Source organism: Squalius cephalus, assembly GCF_949319135.1.
Source record: "Squalius cephalus genome assembly, chromosome: 4".
NCBI classification, from domain to species: domain Eukaryota; kingdom Metazoa; phylum Chordata; class Actinopteri; order Cypriniformes; family Leuciscidae; genus Squalius; species Squalius cephalus.
Window position 1 is genome coordinate 45,567,188 of NC_137125.1, and position 20,034 is coordinate 45,587,221.

Sequence of the window (20,034 nt, forward strand, 5' to 3'; positions counted from 1 at the left end):
AGATTTAATAGCTTATACATGCGTATAATACACATTTATAGGTGATCTGATACAAAGCTATGTGAAAATATACACCAGAATTAATGTGTTTCACTTAATAGTTTTTAGTTGTAACAGAAGAGTTGCTCCTGACATTGATGTCTCAGGTATGTTCACAAAGAGCTTTCGGTTCGCAGAGAAAACATAACTCAAGGGCACGGTCTCATCTGGCACTTATGTTATGGGGAACATTGCACACTAAGTGTTGTCGTATTAAAGAGCATATTGAGTTGTGTAGGCTAATATAAATACACTGTGTCCTGCATGGCCTTACTGGGGTAGTTCACCTCAAACTACTATTAGTTGTGTCCACTTACAATCAAAACAAAAGGTGCTTTTGAAAAATTGTTTTGGACCCCATTGACTTTCATTGAATAGACAAAAACACGGAAGAAAGAAAATCATTCTGGTTAGGAACAACATGAGGGTGAGTAAAGGCATATTCACACCAAGAACGATAACTATACGCGTTCACACCAGCGGACGATATCGTTCTGTTTACTATAAGCGTGCACCGCTGTTACGTCATCTGCCGCTCGCGCTCTTGAAGCAGAATGGATTCTGATTGGCTGTCGTTGTTTTTATCGTTCATCAGCTGAAAAAAATATATATTCTGAAAGCGATTCCAACGATATTGTTTCTCTGTGCTGTTATCGTTATAGTTGTAGTTGTATTGTGAACTCTCATTCTTTTATATTTAGAACGACATTTAGAACTTATCGTTATCGTTATATATTTATCGTCCTTGGTGTGAACAGATGACAGATTAATAATTTCGGGGTGAACTATCCCTTTAACCCTCTGAAGCATGCAAAATAAAACTTTTTTCTTCCAAACAATCATCATTACTGATGTTTTGGTTTCCCTTTGGTTAATTTTTTGGAAACTAAATCATAACATTCATGTAACTTTTTTTTATTATTATTTTTATAAGCAAAAACAAATGTTCCAGGAACCAAACAGTGCTGGGAAATCTTGTCATATTCACACAAAAAAGAAGGAAAAAAAAAATATAGAAATATGGGAAAGGGTCAAAAGTAATTGCCTATATGATGGTTTGGATGTACTGTAACATCACATCCTGAATGATTAAAATGCCTTTTTGTGCAATACACAACAACTCTAAATCGTCTAATTTTAATGTCCAAATTATGCTTTATACCAGCTCAATGCTTTATTTGTTCTTAATGCAAGAGGACTGTAATGGTCATATATTATACAGCAGGTTGCTGCGCAATCTGTCATGTTGGTCAGAGGCTGGAAACCTTCAGATAGCCACACAGGCAACACTAGATGTCAGTGTTCTCGCTGATGTCGAGCTGCAAGCTTTTTGTTTGTGGGAAGAGGAAGGAGAAGCATATACAGTAGTTTGAGAAGTTGATGTTGCACTTTACAACTTGCGGGTCCTAATGGATTTCCTTATATTAGAGGGACTGTCTATAAGGAGTTGGGGGCTATTACTGTGCCAAGCCTGATCACGGGGCATCACTTTCATCTTGCCAACACTCTTGTATAATTAGCAGAAATTTGCTGAGATGTGTTTTCTCCTCCCTTCATTTCCTAAGATGAATCATCAGGAGTATAGACTAAACTCCCTTTCTTAACTCCTAAGATGCAGAAGTTAAATGTAAAATTAATGGTTCGTCTTATTTAGAAGATAAATTTAGTTTTTTTTTTCAGCTTTGAAGCTGTTGGATTCACCTAACATGCCTCAGACACTTCTGAAGGCGCATAAGTTTGAGGTTTGACAGTCTGTTTAGCATCATAATTACATAAGTACTTTTCTCATGTGTGCTCCTTCTTGTTTTTAATGATCGTAAACAAACTTAGCATGAATAATCTATCCACTCACACAAGTTTTAATCTTGGGGTGTAAAACATGCCTGTGGTCAGACAATAATAATAAGATTTTTTTCAGGGTCATTCAATAAAATTGTGTGCCTTTTTTAAAGAAAGTACATTTCTATGTAAACTGACAGATAACAAATGACAAATGACAATACAAAGTGTTTTTTATAGAATTTGATGCTGGCAATTTGATTGTTTCCTTAGTGACAAACCTCAAAAAAAAAAAAAAAAAATTATATATATATATATATATATATATATATATATATATATATATATATATATAAATTTATTATATATAAAAAATATTGTTTCTGTATTAGTAAGTGATTATATATGTATTTATGCATGTATGTGTGTGTGTGTGTGTGTGTGTGTGTGTGTGTAATATATATAGGCTATATATATATTTAGGCCTATATATAATTATAATAAATGTATTTAGCCATATGTCATCTCGGAGAAAGACAAATATTATTAATTATTATTATTTATTTGTTTGTTGACGTCAGCTTTTCTACTTTTAAATAAATATAATTGGTTTACAGTATATTCTTATGACGCCCTTTTCGTGAAATGACCCCAGTGCTGTATCTACTAAACGTATTGATGACGTCACGGAGGACGGCTCAGTTTCGATGTTTGGGAGAACCAATCAGAGCGCAGTAAAACCCGGAACTTCAGAGAGCGTAAGAAAGAGCGCCTGTATTCAATTTGAAAAGCAAGAGCAACATCAGGTATGAAATGTTTTTATGTTTACATAATCTATATCGTTTAAGAAACGTTACGGATTTCCTTTGAATGGCGACTTTATTATGAAGTCATATATTGTACAGTATTAGTTTCAGCCTCAAAGACACATGAAAACAGAAGTGTACTTCTATATTTCAGCCATGCTAACAAGTGTTTCTTTTTTTGAGTAGTTCATGCGTGTCATATTTAATATGGAATATTGTGTCAGTCGCGAGCGGTGACTTTAAGGAAAAACAGATGTTCAAAATATACACAAACGCCAGTTTGAACGCCAGTTTGAACGCATTACAAAGGCAGTCTTTGTAATGCGTTCAAACTGGCGTTTGTGTATATTTTGAACATCTGTTTTTATAATAGTTATCCAAAGTCGAAAGTGAGAGTTTTGTTTTAACAAACAGATTAAAGAAACATCACACATGACATGAAGAGTTTTGCTATTCATAGTGTCAATGGGAATTTCATTGTTAATCAACTAGATTCTAACTAACCTACTTCTTTATTTAACCCTCAGGTTCTGTTTGGGAACCTTGGGACCCTTAAATCTAAGTATGTTTAAAGTGTGTTTGTTTTCATATAGGCTACTTAATTCGGTTACACTTTACAACAAGGTTCGATTAGTTAACATTAGATAATGCATTAAAAAAACATGAACTAACAATGAGCAATACAATAATCTTTGTTAATGCTTAGTAAAACAAAAAAAAAATACAACTGTTCATTGTTAGTTCATGTCCATATGATCAGATAGGCCTACAATCTTTGATTCTAATAATGTAGTAGTTGTACATTTAAATTAACATTAACTAAGATTAATAAATGATTTAGGAGTATTTTTCATTGCTAGTAATGTAGTTAACTAATGATAACAAATGGAACCTTATTGTAAAGTGTTACTCTTAATTAAAAAAAAAAAAAGGCCGCTGGTAATTTTATTAGCTAATCGTTTGCGAGCTGATTATAAACACAATTTCTCAATGAGACACATCATATTTCATACAATTCATTAAAAAAACATCTCAGAATAAATGTAGACTGTACTGTAGTACGTTGCTGTGGCAAAAACCCAAAGAAATATACAATAAAAACAAATCCAGCTAGTTAATAAGGTCTATTTGGACTTTTTTTGTTGGTGTCAAACTGAACCCAAATGTAAATAATTTTTCTATATTCAGGGATCCCACATTAAAAAAAACCCCTAGAAATATCAGTTAAACTTCCCTGACCTGCAAACATCATGGAAATGAGTAAAATCTTAAGTCATGCAAAAAGTCATGATAATTTGTCCCTCAAATTTGATAGGTGGATTAGAATGTTGTGGTGATGGGGATCCAGGAACATGTTGTACTTGGTGAAATCATCTACACCATATCTTAACATAACCTTCAGAGCAGTAAAATTGAGTGGGAATGTTTGGATGCGCTCCAGCTCCACTCCTGGGAGTTCTGAAGACGTTACACCGCTTCATTTACAGATGTTACCCAACACCTTTATATTTAGATGCAAGTGTGTTAAGAAAACAAGAGTTTGTCTGTGTAATTCTCCGTTTGTAAGCATATATAATCATTAAAGGGTTAGTTCACCCAAAAATTACTCACCCTCATGTTGTTCCACCCCCCTAATACTTTCATTCATCTTCGCAACACAAATTAAGATATTTTTGATGAAATCTGAGAGCTGGCTCACTGCTAGGTTATCGATATCAGCCAGCCCAGAAAAGTTAGTAAAGACATTGTTAAAATAGTCCAAGTGACTAAAGTTTATCAAGCGACGAGAATACTTTTTGTGCGAAAAACAAACAAAAATAACGATTGATTTTCTTCTGTGTGGGCCTCTTGAGTGAGTTCACGTAGTGTAACAAGCGCAGCGCTTCTGGGTTGTACGTCAGAACGTAAGCTCACTATTGGCCGACGCTGGTCATGTGTGTGATGCTGGCCAATAGTGAGCCTACGTTCTGACCTATAACCCAGAAGCGCTGTGCTGTTACACTACGTGAACTCACTCAGAGGCCCACACAGAAGAAAATCAATCGTTATTTTTGTTTGTTTTTCGCACAAAAAGTATTCTCGTCGCTTGATAAACTTAAGGTTGAGCCATCGTAGTCACTTGGACTATTTTAATGATGTCTTTACTAACTTTTCTGGGATGACAGATATCGATTACCTAGCAGGCTATAAAGGAGTGAGTGAACGAAAGTCTTACGGGGTTGGAACAACATGAGGGTGAGTAATTACTGACAGAATTTTCCTTTTTGGGTGAACTAACCCTTTAATACAGTATAAGCACTGAGTTATGCAAACAAACCCCGCTGGTTGCTACATATTTAGTCTTTTTAACTAGGTACTCCTGACCCCAGTCCTCCTTTTCCTGGCTTTTAATTGGCTTCACTGGGCCTAAAATGCTGCAATATTTCTCGAAATTGACTGCTTATTTGAGTGTCGAGAGTGATGCAATTTACAGTAAGTTGCTGGTAAAAATGGACCATGGCTTCAGATGCAGCACTTAGCAGAGGCTTCATGGGGCACGCGTAACTTCAGGGGATGCATTTCACGTTTGCTGAGTTTTTATGGAGGTTTTGTACAAACAAGAAGACCGGCGCATGGCATATGGGATGGGATTTTTTTCTTTCTTGATGCTTTCGCTCCTCATGGATGCTCATATGCACACCGGTTCGTGTGCCCTCTCGGTCTTTTCGGGTTGATCGGGCTTGCCTTGTTTACAGTGTGTTATAGAAGGGCTGACGCCAGCCTCCCTCGGGAGAGAACAAGGGTTAATTGCTGTTAAAGTGTTGGTCTCGTTCCTCTTTCTGGCCCTGACGCTCCATTAGAGCTGACACTAATGAGGCAGTGCAGAGAGGACACCCCGGAGTCCAGGGACAACACCACCGGCTGGGGGAGGGAGCCATGATGGAGAGACTTTACTTAGCTGAGAGAGAGAGAGCACATACTAAGTCATAGATCAAGAGTGTGTGTTGTTGAGGATGTGTGTAGGCTTGGCTTCCCTTAATTGGTGGCTTACCCTCTGCATATGTTGTTTGTTTGTCATTAAGAATTCACAGGGGAAAGAATCGCTGGTCGTCCCTTATACTTGGTCTTTGCAGCCAATGGCGTTCACTTGGTTATATTACCGTATTATTGACTGTAATTTACAAATGTCAAAATATGGATTTTCAATGCCCTAATCGTATAAATAATGAAATTGCCTAAATGTTTTTTTAAAAAAGTGCTTTATAAATAATTGATCATTGAGCTCAACAAAATATATATGGCTGATTGGCTGCAATAATTTATTAAAATATATATTTAAAATTTAAAATGATATTATTTTAATTGGTTGTTTTTATCAATAAGTACTTTACAGAATTAAGTAAATTATATACAAATATAATAACAATTATTACAGGTTATAATTATATTATTAAAAATAAATATATTTAAACTTTGTTATTTTATTATTTATCTAAATATTAAATATAAAATGTAATATTTAATTTATTATTATATTAAATAATTTAATATAATAAATATAATCATTTAATTAATAATGTAATAGCACAAAAAGTTATTTTTCCATATATATATATATATATATATATATATATATATATATATATATATATATATATATATATATACAGTGTGTGTGTGTGTGTGTGTGTGTGTTTATATATGTATATATTATAATGTATATATATTTCTAATCAAATTATTAGACTAATTATTTAAAAAAAACGTATATAAGCAAACCCAATAAAATATAAAAGGCTGAAATAATTTAACAAATTAAAACAAGTAATAAAATAAGTTGATTATAACTGCAAATTATTTATATTATTTATTTCATTTTCTGCCATTAAATTGCTATATTGGTCAACCAGTCATTTTAATGGCTTGATTTTCTGCATTGTAGGTAGTTACACTGATCTGGAGTCAGCATCTTCAACCGGTCGGCCATGAGTTATGCTCCGAGTCCATTCACCCCCATGGGCAGCCGCAACATTCAGGAGCAGCGGGACCGCTGGGAGAGGAAGAGGAGCCGCACAGCCCGTGAGCTAGTCCACAGCGAACAAAGATACTGTGAACAGCTGGATCTAGTCGTCACGGTTAGTCTCTCTACAGGCCCAACATTACACACACGCCCATGGGCTGAATTAGCCATTCTTTTATCAAACAATACGCTGATGGAGAAACACTTGTCAGGGTTGGATTCGGTCATCCTTGAGAGAAGCAACAGAATAATGCCTTCGTTGCAATGTGTTGAACATTAGAATATCCTAATTAATACAAATCTGAAATTCTAATTATCTTGGAGAGCTTTATTCACAGTTTCAACAGCACAAGGTTTTCTATTTATTGAGTGCTCCTTGACACCATCGCAGGGCTATTCTTTTGAAATTCATGGTTTATAACCTGTTCAAGGCTTTTTATTTTGCGGCTAATTGGTTTTACCTTTAAGATCACTGAGCTTTCAAAGCCTTTTCTGTGCGTATTATGTAGATTATATTGGGTGTAACCACAAATATACACTTGAATCTCACTCATACCGGTTGTTTATAACATAATAATTGCCGTTTGGAAAGCTAACATACTGAACTGGCACATCCGCCTCGTTGTTTTATAATGCCGCCTTCTAATTAAACGGCCGACCATCAAAACTTGAGAAAGCGCACGTTCTCCTTCACGTCGTCTCCCACCTCTAGTGAAGTTGCGTTAGATATGCAGCTCATATTAAGCCGTTGGAGGTAATTGAGATGTCATTGCTGCAAAATGCTCGGCTCTCCACAGATTTGTTCTCGCTTTGTCTCAAGGGTATGCGACGAGAGGTGACACTCTCGGTAAGATGAAGAGTCATGTACGAGTGGCGTCTGAAAATTTAATTTTCTCTCCCTCCTGTCTCTTTCTTTTTCTCCAGTACTTTGTGGAGATCTTGAAGGCCAAAGGAACCCTCAGGCAGGACATTAGAGAAAGCATCTTCAGTTCAATTAAATCCATTCATTTAATAAACCAGTAAGTATCCTTTAAATAATTAAGCGAATATTCGCGCTCAGGGGAGAGAGACGGCTGAGGGTGGCTGGCTTTGATACCGTTTAAAAAGGACGAGAGGGTAGGGTAGTATTAATTGGGGTCTAACAAGAATCAAGTTTGAGAACTTGGAGATTGCCTGGTGTGCCTTATCTTATGTTATTCTGTTTAATTGGATTGCGAATCGATGCGGATGCTGGATTTAGGCTTACAGCTGCACTTTCTCCTGTGTATTTCACGTTATCCGCCATGGTTGCCATCATTGGTGATGGCTGCCTATTCGTAATGGCCACTGTTTGTGTCTTCCAAGCTTTATGTGTTGATAAAAATAAGCTTTTGCGTTTTGCTCATGCATTTTTAATGAAAATGTACATTATCATGCGCTCATTACTGACTCACAGTCTTTCCACCTGGCTTTAACACTACTGTATCAGGCTGCTCAATACAAGATTTCAAGTCAACATGAAACACCATTCGCAACCCATTTTTATTTTGCAATCTGATCAGAATTTGAAAAGTTGATGGGTTGGAGGGGAATAGGGTTGTCACAATACCAAAATTTCAGTAGTTTTAATTTACTTTTTGTGCTTATTCACATGTCAAATGCTTTTATTCAAAGCAGTTCAATGCGTTTGTATTTTTAGGATCAAACCCAATGCCTTGGGCAATTTTGTGATTTTTCGATACCAAAAAATGCTTTTGAATTAAGTCAAAATAATATTAAATAATATTTTATTGATATGATTCAATAAAAATATTAACAAATTGAATTAACAATGGTTTGTAGCCTTCACGTTTTTAAGTAATTAAACAGTAATAGCCAGTAAATAATTAAGAACAGTTAAAAAATATATTAAAAAAATGTTGTGGGGGGGATCAGTATGCATGGATTAGGTCTGTTGGGCTGCGTTTAGATTTAATATTTTAATACAAATCCTTTTTGTTTTTGTCTGACTCGTTTACGTTCTCTTAGGACATGCCAGCATCAATACCAAGAAATGCATTTGACCGTGAGTCAGTGTTGTTAAAGTGAAGTAAAACTGTTAAAATTTGTTTTTGGAAGTTACTAAAGCTGAAATAAAATAAATAATAACTGAATATAAGTATTTTTATTATATAAAAATAAAAACGTAACACAAATTACAATGTGAAAAATTACAAATGTTTTAACAAAAATTTATCTGAAATATTACAAATTACCGTTCTGAGTGGGTCGAAGAGTACAGTCAAAGAAACGACAACAACAATAAAAACGTAATTCTAAATGTTTTTCTGATGCAAGACTTTTATTTTGAAATGCGTGCCTGAGTGCTCTTGACTCTTCTGTCAGACGCAGTTTAGGTAAAGAGTGCCTGAGAAAAACGCCTTGTCCGGATTCAGTGTCTGCTGTCAGATGAACCGAGGGAGACGTTATTTTTATAAAAACGTTATTTTTGCAAATTGCTACGAAATAAAAAGTCTCACACTTCAGAAAAACGAACTCAAGGTGCACACTCTTTTATTGCGCATGGAAATGTGGAGGTGCGAATGCAGAGTATATCACTTCACTATATAACTAGTTTCTGTAACTTTTTCCCAAAATTCCACTTTATTTTCACTTTTGTGCTATTTTCTATATTTTTGATGACTGTGATGCTTCATACCAACATACTGACTCTATATTATTATCAAAAACTAGTTTAGGACTGCTGTTTAATAGCCTTACTTTATAATATTATAGTGTTTAATCATCAGTGTTAGTGATAGTCTTACAATTTACATGTATGTTAAGTAAAGTGTGTGTGTGTGTGTGTGTGTGTCTGTGTGTCAGTCATTTTTGAGAGATAAATTTGCTAGGTTCAAATTCATAAAAATGTGGGTCGCAGCTTAATGACCATGGGAAAATATGGGTACCACGGCCAAACCAAGTGAGAGAAACTGATTAAAATAATACTAAATAAAATTGCCATGAGCGCTTGCAGAGCACGAATGCAAATAAGCAAATTATACTGACATGTTTTTAAATTTGAGATAACTTTGAACTAAAGTATCGGTACTTTTGACTATAGGGCAGGGGTGGGGAAAATGTGAGATATTTGTGATGAGAGCTGAAAATAAGTAATTTCTTAGTCATAGATATTGTCTGAAATAATAGCAAGATTGTACATTTTAAGGAAATAGTGAACTTTAATTTCATCATGACTTTAATAACATCTTTATATTTCACCAGTGGTGAAGTGATCATGCTAAGTTGAGCCGTGACTCTTCCGCATACAGACGATTAGACACCCTGCTTGAGGGGCCTTTATGACAGCATGAGCAAATGAAAAGCCAGAGCTGCAGAAGATGAAATAATACATCAGAAAAACTGGCCTTAAGAGCAGTCGGCATTGATCTTCCCATGCGGGATGGGCAGACTAACAACAAATTAACTCACAGGTGTCAAGAAGCCTGTTCTTGTTCATTTTATCTGAGGCTATCTATGGCACAGAGCTCTTGTGAAGCGTTTGGTGTTTTGATGTACCACGTTTGAAAGCAACAAGCAAAAGCAGAAGCCCTCTCCACTAATGTCCAATAGCCTGCGAGCGAACAAGCTTCTAGCCTTATTAACGCCTTTAAGCCTGTATTAGAGAGATCATCGCTTCTTAGTGCAGGTGAAACAGTGTTTGATATATTTAACAACCTGATCAATCTCAGAGAATTTGCCTGACAAGCTCAGAGAGACGTTTCCCAACAGGAGAAACATAGTGAAGGATATTTCATTAGTCTCGAATTGGCCGAAGTTCTCGTAAGAATTACTGCCCCGTGGTTTCGTTGTGTGCATATTTTGAATTACTAAACGACTGGAAGGGGAACTACTGACTGCCTTCGAGGGCTTCATCCAGGCCTCGTTGATCGAGAATCATAAAATTGTCTGAATAATGAATCTCCGTGGGTCCCCGAGGCTCCCATCAATGCCTGATTGACGGGCCTCTCTACAAACAGTGGCTGAATGAAGATGGAGGACTGAATTTTAGAGCCCGATGTATTGGATAAATCGGTGCTTGGTTACCATATATCATCATTAGAATCGGTTATTGAAGTGCCGGGTGAAGCGTAATGGCAGTCTCTCAATTTAGATCTGTGAACAGACAGCAGTGGCTGACTGATTAAAACGAATAAAGTGCTCGCGTACTCCAAAACCACATCGTTATCAGGAAGCTTCTTCAGATGCGTGTTGATATCTGCGCTTGCTGCTGAAGGTTATTTCAATCCTTAACTGAAATCATCACTTTTTTTTTATCTTTGACTAGTTGTAACACTGAAAAATAGAGAACCAGGGCAGAAGGTGAGCCGTAGATTGTTTGTTTTTGTCATGCACAATATGCGTTTTACAGCATATGAATTTGAACCATATTAGATTTTACTCTTAATGAAATAGTTCAGCCAAAAAGTGCAATCCTTGCAATGGATTTAATTGCAATGTCTTTCAAAATTCATTTGACTTTCTTTATTCTGTGCAATGAAAAAGGATATATTTAGCAAGCTGTCCAAGCTGCTCTTTTCCATACAGTAAAAGTGAATGGTGATGGCTACCACTTTCATAGCAACTGTTCCTCACACACAGCTGTTGTACCATTATCCACTTTCATTGTATGGAAAAGAGCAGCTTTAACATTTTTCAAAACTTCTCCTTTTGCGTTAAACAGGAGAAAGCAAGTCATACGGGTTTGGAATGACATGAGGGTGATTTAAATTCTGTTTATTTTTATATTTTTAACACATTTTAGACTTTTAGCAGAATTTAATTTTGCATTTCTGATGTATTATTTCAAATAATTGTAAGTTTTCTTATGGTTTTTGAGATATTTGGAGTAATTATATAACATAAGGACAATACAACCCAACGTTTCCCAGTTTTCAATAAAAGCGTTCAAAATGATGGTTGCCTCAAAGGCGGCGTTAATACGATGACATCTTAAGAAATCTAAAAATGTCTGTCAGCTATATTTAAGCCTAAAAGAATAGGATGCAGTTTGTTTGAAGTTCATTCTTTGTACATGATATGATACTCTTGGGTCGGTAAAGAACAAGCAAGCAAGCAAACAGACAAACAAACAAAACTTGAATATATTGTCATGCCGCTGCCATTCATCAGAATTATGCCTGTTTATCTGATGAGGGGAATAAGGCAATAGTGGGAACAACCCAATTATCCCAGAATGCACCGTAACAGTGATCACCAACTTGAAAGTGCTGTCACTTAAGTAGCACTGAATCAAAAACGTATTTGAGAGATAAATATTCTGAACGAGTGCATCTTGGGGGTTTCTTAATGACAGTAAATGTGGTGTGGAAAGAGATCAAATAGTCTCCGAAATGAAGGAAGAGGGTCCTTGTCACTATCGAGGGAAGGAGGGGGGTCTCCCAACAAACTGAACGATGCTTTTGGGTCCTGTACGGATTCGTGTTTTTACGAGTGTTTGTGTTCCTGCTAACTATTCATAGGCGATAATTAGTATTCCTCGGTTCTCGTTTCCCACAAATGAAGCCACATAGACCTCCATTGTTTGGTTGAGTCCGTGCCCGACCCAGATGTCGCAACCGCTAAGCATTAATGTAGATTAACGTGACGCAGGAGGAATGCTAATGTTATCTTTGTCATCTTCCTGACGGCTGGAGAATTTAATTGCCCTAAAAAAGAGCATAAAAAATGTAAGTCATAATTTCATATTTATCATAATAGCCTCTGGCTGTGAGGAGGAAAAAGGAAACACTACTTTTCCCGCCCTTTGCCCTCGTTAGAACTCTCTCGGTTGCTCCGGCATCTCCTGATTATGAACAGAGGCTACCTTGGCTAGCAACTTCATTAAAATCTATTTAAATCAACTTCAACCGCAAAATGCTCCTTCTTCCAGCATGTAAAAAACGTAAAGTCTCAGGGAACATCATTAGAGAGAGTGTGTGCGTGTATCCGTACCTGTATTTCTGTTTGGTCTAAGCTGTATGTGTGTGTGATATCTACCTCGCCTAGTTTGGATAATAAGCTCCCTCACAAGTGTCAACACCCTCACCCTTGAATTATACCCATGTCACCCTAATGTGCCTGACAGCCAGAGCACCAACTCTTCCATTCCTCTTGAACGCCTTGTTTTGTTCCTGGTTTCGCAATGGGTGCGTTCCCGCTACAAAGCACCACACGCTTGCCCTTGGGCGCTAGCCCCTGCACCCTTGTCTCAAATAAGTATGTCACCCACAGGGAGGGGCCCTTGGATGACACCACACAAATCTGACTAAAAACGCTTCCTTTCGCAAATACTTCTGCCTCTGAACTAACCCCCCTCATTATTTGTGACAAGAAATGCCTTGATTTCCAAAACAGTATCAGGGTTATCATTGCGTTTGGAGTGCGATGGCAAGACTGCAGTGCAGAGTAGGATAACATTCTTATGTATTTATTGAGTTAACAGGACTTAATTGTTAATGCGACACAATTTTAAAGTATGCTTTTAAGTGTGTTTTTATATGTATTTGGCAGGCAAAATAATTAGATGAATCATTTTAAAATGAATAAAACAAGTGATTTTTCACCATTTAAGGCAAATCATATTTTCAATTCTTCTTTTTGTTTTTAACAGGACCCTACTCACTCATCTAGAACTGGGGAGGTTTGGCATCGGGTTTGAGGAGTTCTGCACTCACCTGCAGTTGTACAGTACTTACGTTGACAACATCCAGACGGCTAAAAAAGTCCTCATGGTAAGTTAAAGTTCAGTGTTTACTCTTTAAGTTGCTCTTTATGTTGTATGGCCTGAGTAATACCTGCTTGAACATAGCCATAGATTAGTTATTATTCACTGAGTATTAACATTTCTCTGTGTCATTTTCCTCTTTCTGCATTGCTCTTTAAAGGTAGTCTAATTATTATTCCACCTGCTATGAAAGTTACTCAATCAAATGGTCATTTGTATTGGCTTTTCCTGAGTGAATGTGTTCTTTTACCTGGATAGAGGTCATCTCCTTACACTAAAGACGGTGGCTATGTCTATCAATATGAAATCATGAATATGTATTCATTATAGATCTATGGTAATGCATAGGATTGACAGTATGTCATGCTCCACTTCTAATTAGTCCAAACCTATTAAGTCTTGTACAACTCCTCATCTCTGGCACCTTTTTTCACCGCACCATATTGTTCGGCTCAACCTTGTGGGGGAAAAAAAAAGAAGAGAAGACACTATGTCGGGTCAGTAACTCAAAGATCACCATTCAAAATGATTGACGTTTGGAACGGTGAAAAAAAAATGGAGTCACCTACCTGATTAAGGCTTTAGGATGACACTCTGTGCAAACAGATCTCTCCCAGGCAAAGCCCAGCGGTACCATTAGGTCCAACACTACCATCTCATTACGCCTGACTTAAGTGGGCAGCCTCCATCAGTCGGCCGGTAAAAAGTGCGATGGGGAATCTCTCTCTTTGCTAATTAGCTCCTCCCTCGGCAAGGCACCTGTACCCAAGTGTACGGATGACTGATTCCTTGTTAGACCAAATCAGTTAGCGGTTAAAGAATCATCGGAGCGCCAGGCTAGTGCTAACTTCTGTATTCTGTGTGCTTACGGTGAACCGAGGGGGCATTTTTTTTCCCGTACCATGCCAGTAATTGCGTCTGATACCGAATATATGTTTGCAGAAAGGTCGTTTCGAGTGTTAGCCCTGCAGCAAAGCTCTTCCAAGCCTCGTCTAGCCACACGCTGCTTTTATTTAGCTGGGGGAAGCTTGGAGCCTCACAGATATTAATGTCTTAATTAAGAGGAGGAATACGTCTGTGGCCAATTGACCGATTCCCATTGATTGCAGACTGAGCTGTTTAAGTTAGCATCGATTACTCCGCCAGGCCTACATGGCTGTAATTGCTGGAACATTGGCTGGCTGGCATGTTCACCATGTCACAAACATGGCTAGTCTGTTCCTCAAGATCCACGTTCTTTAGTTAAAATAGCAACAACAAAAAAAAGTTTTTCAACCAAGGAGCCTTTTACATCCCCAAATAGTTTATTTATTTCATTGTGGCATTTTTAATCCACTCTTTTTGTCCCATTTTTAACCTTGACCGATAGTTCGGCACAATAATAATATGAGTAAATATGTAATAATGAGATCTTTTAAAGTTTATTTATTTTAAGGATACATGGTATACTATACGAGTTAGTGACTGATGTTAGACATTTATTAATTTACTGGTGTCAGTCGGTGTCGGAGCCTTATTTACATTACTGTTCAAATGTTTATGGTTTGTAAAGGCCCAAGAACGATAACTATAGAGATAACTATATTAGCATCCACAACAGTGGATGATATCTTTGTGTTTATTATAAGTGGGGCGCACTGCAGTTTTGTCGTCTGCCGCTTTAAATGCTCGCGCTCTGAAAGCAGGATGGATTCTGATTGGCTGTTGATGTTTTTCTAATTTATCAGCTGGAAAAAATCATTCTGAAAGTGATTCCAATGATATCGTTGCTCTGTGAGCAATATTGTTATAGTTGTGGTGTAGACTCTGACATTTTTTAGAACTACATCTTTATCGTTATTATCATTATAGTTATTTTCCTTGGTGTGAACGGGTCTAAAGATTGTTTTTGAAATGAGTCTCTTATTCTCACTTATGCTTACAAATTAAACAACTCTTTTCTATTTTAAATTTTTTTTATTAAATGTAATTTATTCCTGTAATGACAAAGCAGAATTTTTAGCATCATTACGTCTTCACGCATGATCCGTCGCAAATCATTTAAATATGGAGATTTGGTGCTCAACAAACATTTCTTATTATTATCAATATTGAAAACAGTTTAATATTACTGCTTAATATTTTTGTGAAAACCTTGTTACTTTTTTCCAGGATTCTTTGATGAATAGAAAGTTGTCCATGCTGAATAAAAGTATTAATTTCTTTAAAAAAAAAAAAAAAAAATCTGACCCCAAACTTTATACCTTTGTCTTGATTTAATGCTCACTTAAAGTAACTCTTTAAAAACATACTGTTTTTTAGGGGTTTGTTTATAAAAAAATATATTTTGTATAATTTAAGCTTTAATATTAAAAGTATTCTTTTTTTATTGTTTTGATGACTTTCCTATTATTTTAAAATGTGGAAAGCTTTCTGGCAATTTAAAATGACAGGATTCGTTCTAAGATTTTTATTTTTTTTTGGCTGGCCTAAATAAAGAATTCCTCTCACAGCACGTCCAACATGTTGTGATTTAATGTTAGTGTGTTTCTCAGAGGGAGACCCCAGCTGCCTCGGCCATAAATGCTAGCCGAGCAGGTGTTGTTCGCGGTGTGGGCCGTTTGAAGATGATGGATTGTTTTGTGTACTTGATATGTTTATTTATTTACTTAGCACACAAACCTAGCACCGACCCATGCTTTTCTCAGAGAGAAGCACGATTCAAAACATATTTTACATATTGAAGTGATATTTTGCTATGCTAATTCAGACTCTGTCTGTCATTAGCCTGACATTGTATGTGTGGATGTATATTAAATAATGAAACCAGGGTTGCTTCTATTCAGAAGACAGCTTGTGATAAGAGACAACAGAGATGTCTCGTTGTGCATGAGTGAGATTCAGTCACAAGCGAGACTGAATACACAATTCAATAGACATCACGCCACATGCATCATCGACAGAGGTGAAAATGTTGGTGGGAGGTAAACAGTATTATCGCTTGTATTATCACATGTGCTCTACTGTTGTATCAAGTTGTTTTCATGGAAGCAGATCTTTGATTCATGGTTCATTTCCTTCTCAGGTTCAAGTGAAGAAAAGCAAAGCCTTCAGACGGTTTAAAAAGCTCCAGGAGTCGAGGCCCGAGTTCAATCAGCAGAAACTTGAGGACTTGCTTCTGCTTCCTCTTCAGCGCATCCAGCAGTAAGTTGTCAAGCTCACGTGTGACAGTATTGGAACTTTAATGGTTATCCTTTATCAGTTTATCAGGGGTTCGTTTTGTTTATCGGCTATCTTTTAACGTTGGGTATTTTTATAGTGCATGCTCATTTACATTTAGATCACATTTGCTTCATCTAATGCTCACTTAAAGTTAATACTTATGTAAAAACATTAAAACTTTAAGAACACTGTATGAAGTGTAAGCAAATCTCAAAATTAATATTCATTTTGATAATATTGTGATGCTGAAATTCACTTGATTTTTAGTTTTAATTGTTTTCATTTATTTATACCTTTAACTTTTGCTCCTATCTAATGCTCATTTAAAGTTTAAAATTTAAGTTTAAGTTAATATTTTAATGAATTAAATGTACTCTTTAGCAAATCTCAAAATGAATATCTATTTTTCATACTATGCATTATAATGTTGTGATGCATAAATTCACTTGTTGCTCTAAAAAATTATGTATTTTAATTTAATCATACAACATATTTGATCTTTTATACAATTTTAATTGGTTATCGGTCATAAGATGAAAATAATTATCAGCTTATCATTATGGGCCAGGATTTTTTATAAAGGTGCATGATCCCTGGCTAAAATGAAAATCAAGTTTTTGCACATCTGTGGATGTTTTTAAAGTAGGCTGAATCCCAAGAAAGTGTAACCAGTTTTTCTGTGGTCCTCTCAAAAGACTGATGCTTGAGTTTGGTGGTAGGGACTACAAGTTTGTGCAAAACTTGATTATTTATTTATACTTATTACAGCATACTTATTTACCCATGTGCTGTGGTGGTCGTGCAGAAATGGCACGCCTACAGATGTTTTGAATTCGATTTTTGATTTAATGGACTCCTCAACCACTTATTGCAATTGACGTGCAAAGTTTTCTTTTAATCTCATTAAATGTCAGAGTACCTCAGCCATTGAATTTTCAAGTAAACGAGATGGATTGGTCAGCGGATGTTTTTTTTTTGTGTATTTAAAGTTTAAACCATCTGCTTCGGCGAGGAGATTATTGGATCGACAGCATCAACGGATTGAAATGCAGTCAGTTCTTGATGGGAATGTAAAGCGTTTTGGTTATGCATCAGTATCTTCTGACACAGGCCAGTCTACTTCACAGTCTTCTGCTCAGCTGTCAAATCACTCTACAACTTCACATTTTGTTGATCATGCTATGTGGGTTTTCTTTAAAGAAGGATTTTGGGAATCATTTGATGGCATGATAACAGAAAGCTGTCACCACCGGGTTATGGTTTTCATGCTTGAATTCTCCAACCGTATTTCTTTGCTTTGGAGGAGTCAGTGCACGGCGCATACCGAGCCTCTCAATGACAGACGTAATTATTGTTTGATGTCGTGCTCACACCTGCTTTCAGACTGTCCAAGAACTGTCAAAATCCCTTTTGTTAAGGCGCCGAATTTGTTGGCTGTAATTTCATGCGGTCGTGGTCTCAGCCGTTAATTAGTGTAACAAGGTGCGAAATGAACTAGAACATGCTTAAGAACCAGCGGAAATTACATGGCATTTCTTTATCAAGCTGCTCGAGTCCATCTTAATTAGGCTTTTATGTCACTCCTACTTATTAAATGTAGTTTCCAACATGAAAGAAGACAAACGCAATGTCATTTTTGCAATGACGATAATTATGTCTTTATATTTATTCTTTATTAGAACATTTCCTCCGCTTGCGCCCACCTGTCGTGGTTTTCATTCAGTGGTTTCATCATATGCAAAATGACAGAATTCTGTTCTGATCTATTTGAGGTGATTTGATCACAAGACAGTCTCCTGGTTTTAGCAGGAATCTCTTTTGACCACTTTTTATTGTCAAGTTTTTCTTTTTTCTAGACTACACATCACTTACTATCAGTGACAGTGTGTTGCTGCATGATAAAGTACAAAAAGATTGAGATGTGAAGCATTTCAAATATTTAAGCACTATTGATTTTGTGCACCAAATCGGCATATTTGAATGGTTTCTGAAAGGCCCACTGAAGTGCCTTGGAACGCACAACTTTGTATTATGCATTGACGTAATTTCCACTGAAACAGGAAGCTAAGGCTGGACATATTGAATGGCTCCTCCCCCTTTTCAAATAGCCAATAGCGTTTAGTTTACCTCCTTGACAGCAACATCGAAGCAAATCCGAGGTCTGATGATACGTTGGATTCAATAGTAGAGGTGTGAATAAAATTCTAGCCATTTCATTCTTAACCAATGTACATAAACGGAATAAAAATCGAGCGTTTAAGCAACCGAACTCACATCTCCAACCCATATTGCTCCATAACGTGTCAACGGTTGCTTTGGCCAGGTGGTATTTATAGCATAGGGGGCGGGATGCTTTAGATTCTAGAGAGCATTTGATTGGACAGAAGATGTGATGAGAAGCTGAAGTCCGTTGAAAAACAAATGATCCATTTTAGCGGAAGTGAGAGACTGTAAATTTTGAATGCTTATATCTCCTAAATGCGAATGTTGTCATTGTTTTGAAACGCACCAGCTTCTTCATAACCTCAAGGCTAACATATTCATACTGAAAGCTAAAAAACTTACATTTTGATTTCAAGGGGCCTTGAAGGATCATGTGACCCTGAAGACTGGAGAAATTGCTTGTGAAAATTCGTCTTTGCCATCAGGAATAAATAACTTTTTTTCTGTGTCGCATAACGTAAAATTTGAAAATAAGAAAAGAAGTGCGAATCATTCTGCTCTTTTGAAAAAATCGAAAACAGTTATTCTAATAATATTTCACAATACTATTGTTATACTGTATAATTGATCAAATAAATACAGCCTTTTAGGACATTTCAAACTCTTGTTTTAGCACAGTAGATGATGACAGGAAAATAGGCTGTCCTATGCTGTCCTGTTACTACCAATGCGACGTTGTCACATGCATTTTCGACTTCATTTGTATGATTGGATCACATAACATTTTGTACTCCATTTATACCTGTGTTGAGCAGTTATCACTTGTTATCAGATCACCCAAAACCAATGTCCACACGATGTACGTGTGAACGGGGTCACAAGATGCCAATCTTTAGAAACAAGTATTTTCTAGCCTTTTTTTTTTTTTTTTACGTGCAGCAAACCACAGGACTCGGTGCTAAATACGGCCTCTGAGCTTTTTGCCGCACCCTGAGTTTTCTCCACCCAGTTATCACACAGATATCCTCTAATTTCCCTCGGAGCTGCCGAGCGCTGACATCTCAATCAGCATGTTCAAAGACGCCCTTGATCTGATCTCATCCTCTCAGGCCCTGATCACTGTGTTTCCCATTGTCCCCCCATCGATTCTGCCTCTCCGCTCTCGGAAAGCGAGGACACACGGGGGGCGCATAATTGTATGATGATCTTAAGTGGCACGGCAGAAGAGCTCCATTCTCGGAGAGTGCAGATAATCAGGAGTACCGCCTCTAACGGGGACTCAGGAGGAAATTGTTGTCACT

At 36.7% G+C, this 20,034-nt stretch overlaps 1 protein-coding gene across 4 annotated transcripts in view; it reads left to right on the forward strand.

Annotated features, from left to right (window-relative positions):
* The first annotated feature begins 2,552 nt into the window (after positions 1–2,552).
* Positions 2,553–20,034, forward strand: part of arhgef39 (Rho guanine nucleotide exchange factor (GEF) 39) — a 40,724-nt gene continuing 23,242 nt past the window's right edge. The window contains exons 1-6 of one of the 4 annotated variants that reach the window (XM_079869752.1): positions 2,562–2,624; positions 3,152–3,186; positions 6,547–6,739; positions 7,549–7,643; positions 13,256–13,376; positions 16,434–16,552. In XM_079869752.1, coding sequence (XP_079725878.1) covers positions 6,590–6,739; positions 7,549–7,643; positions 13,256–13,376; positions 16,434–16,552 — 485 coding nt within the window. In that variant the 5' untranslated portion in view covers positions 2,562–2,624; positions 3,152–3,186; positions 6,547–6,589. Of the gene's footprint in view, positions 2,625–3,151; positions 3,187–6,546; positions 6,740–7,548; positions 7,644–13,255; positions 13,377–16,433; positions 16,553–20,034 lie in introns of all 4 variants that reach the window. The other 3 variants (XM_079869754.1, XM_079869751.1, XM_079869753.1) reach the window with 3 other exon arrangements.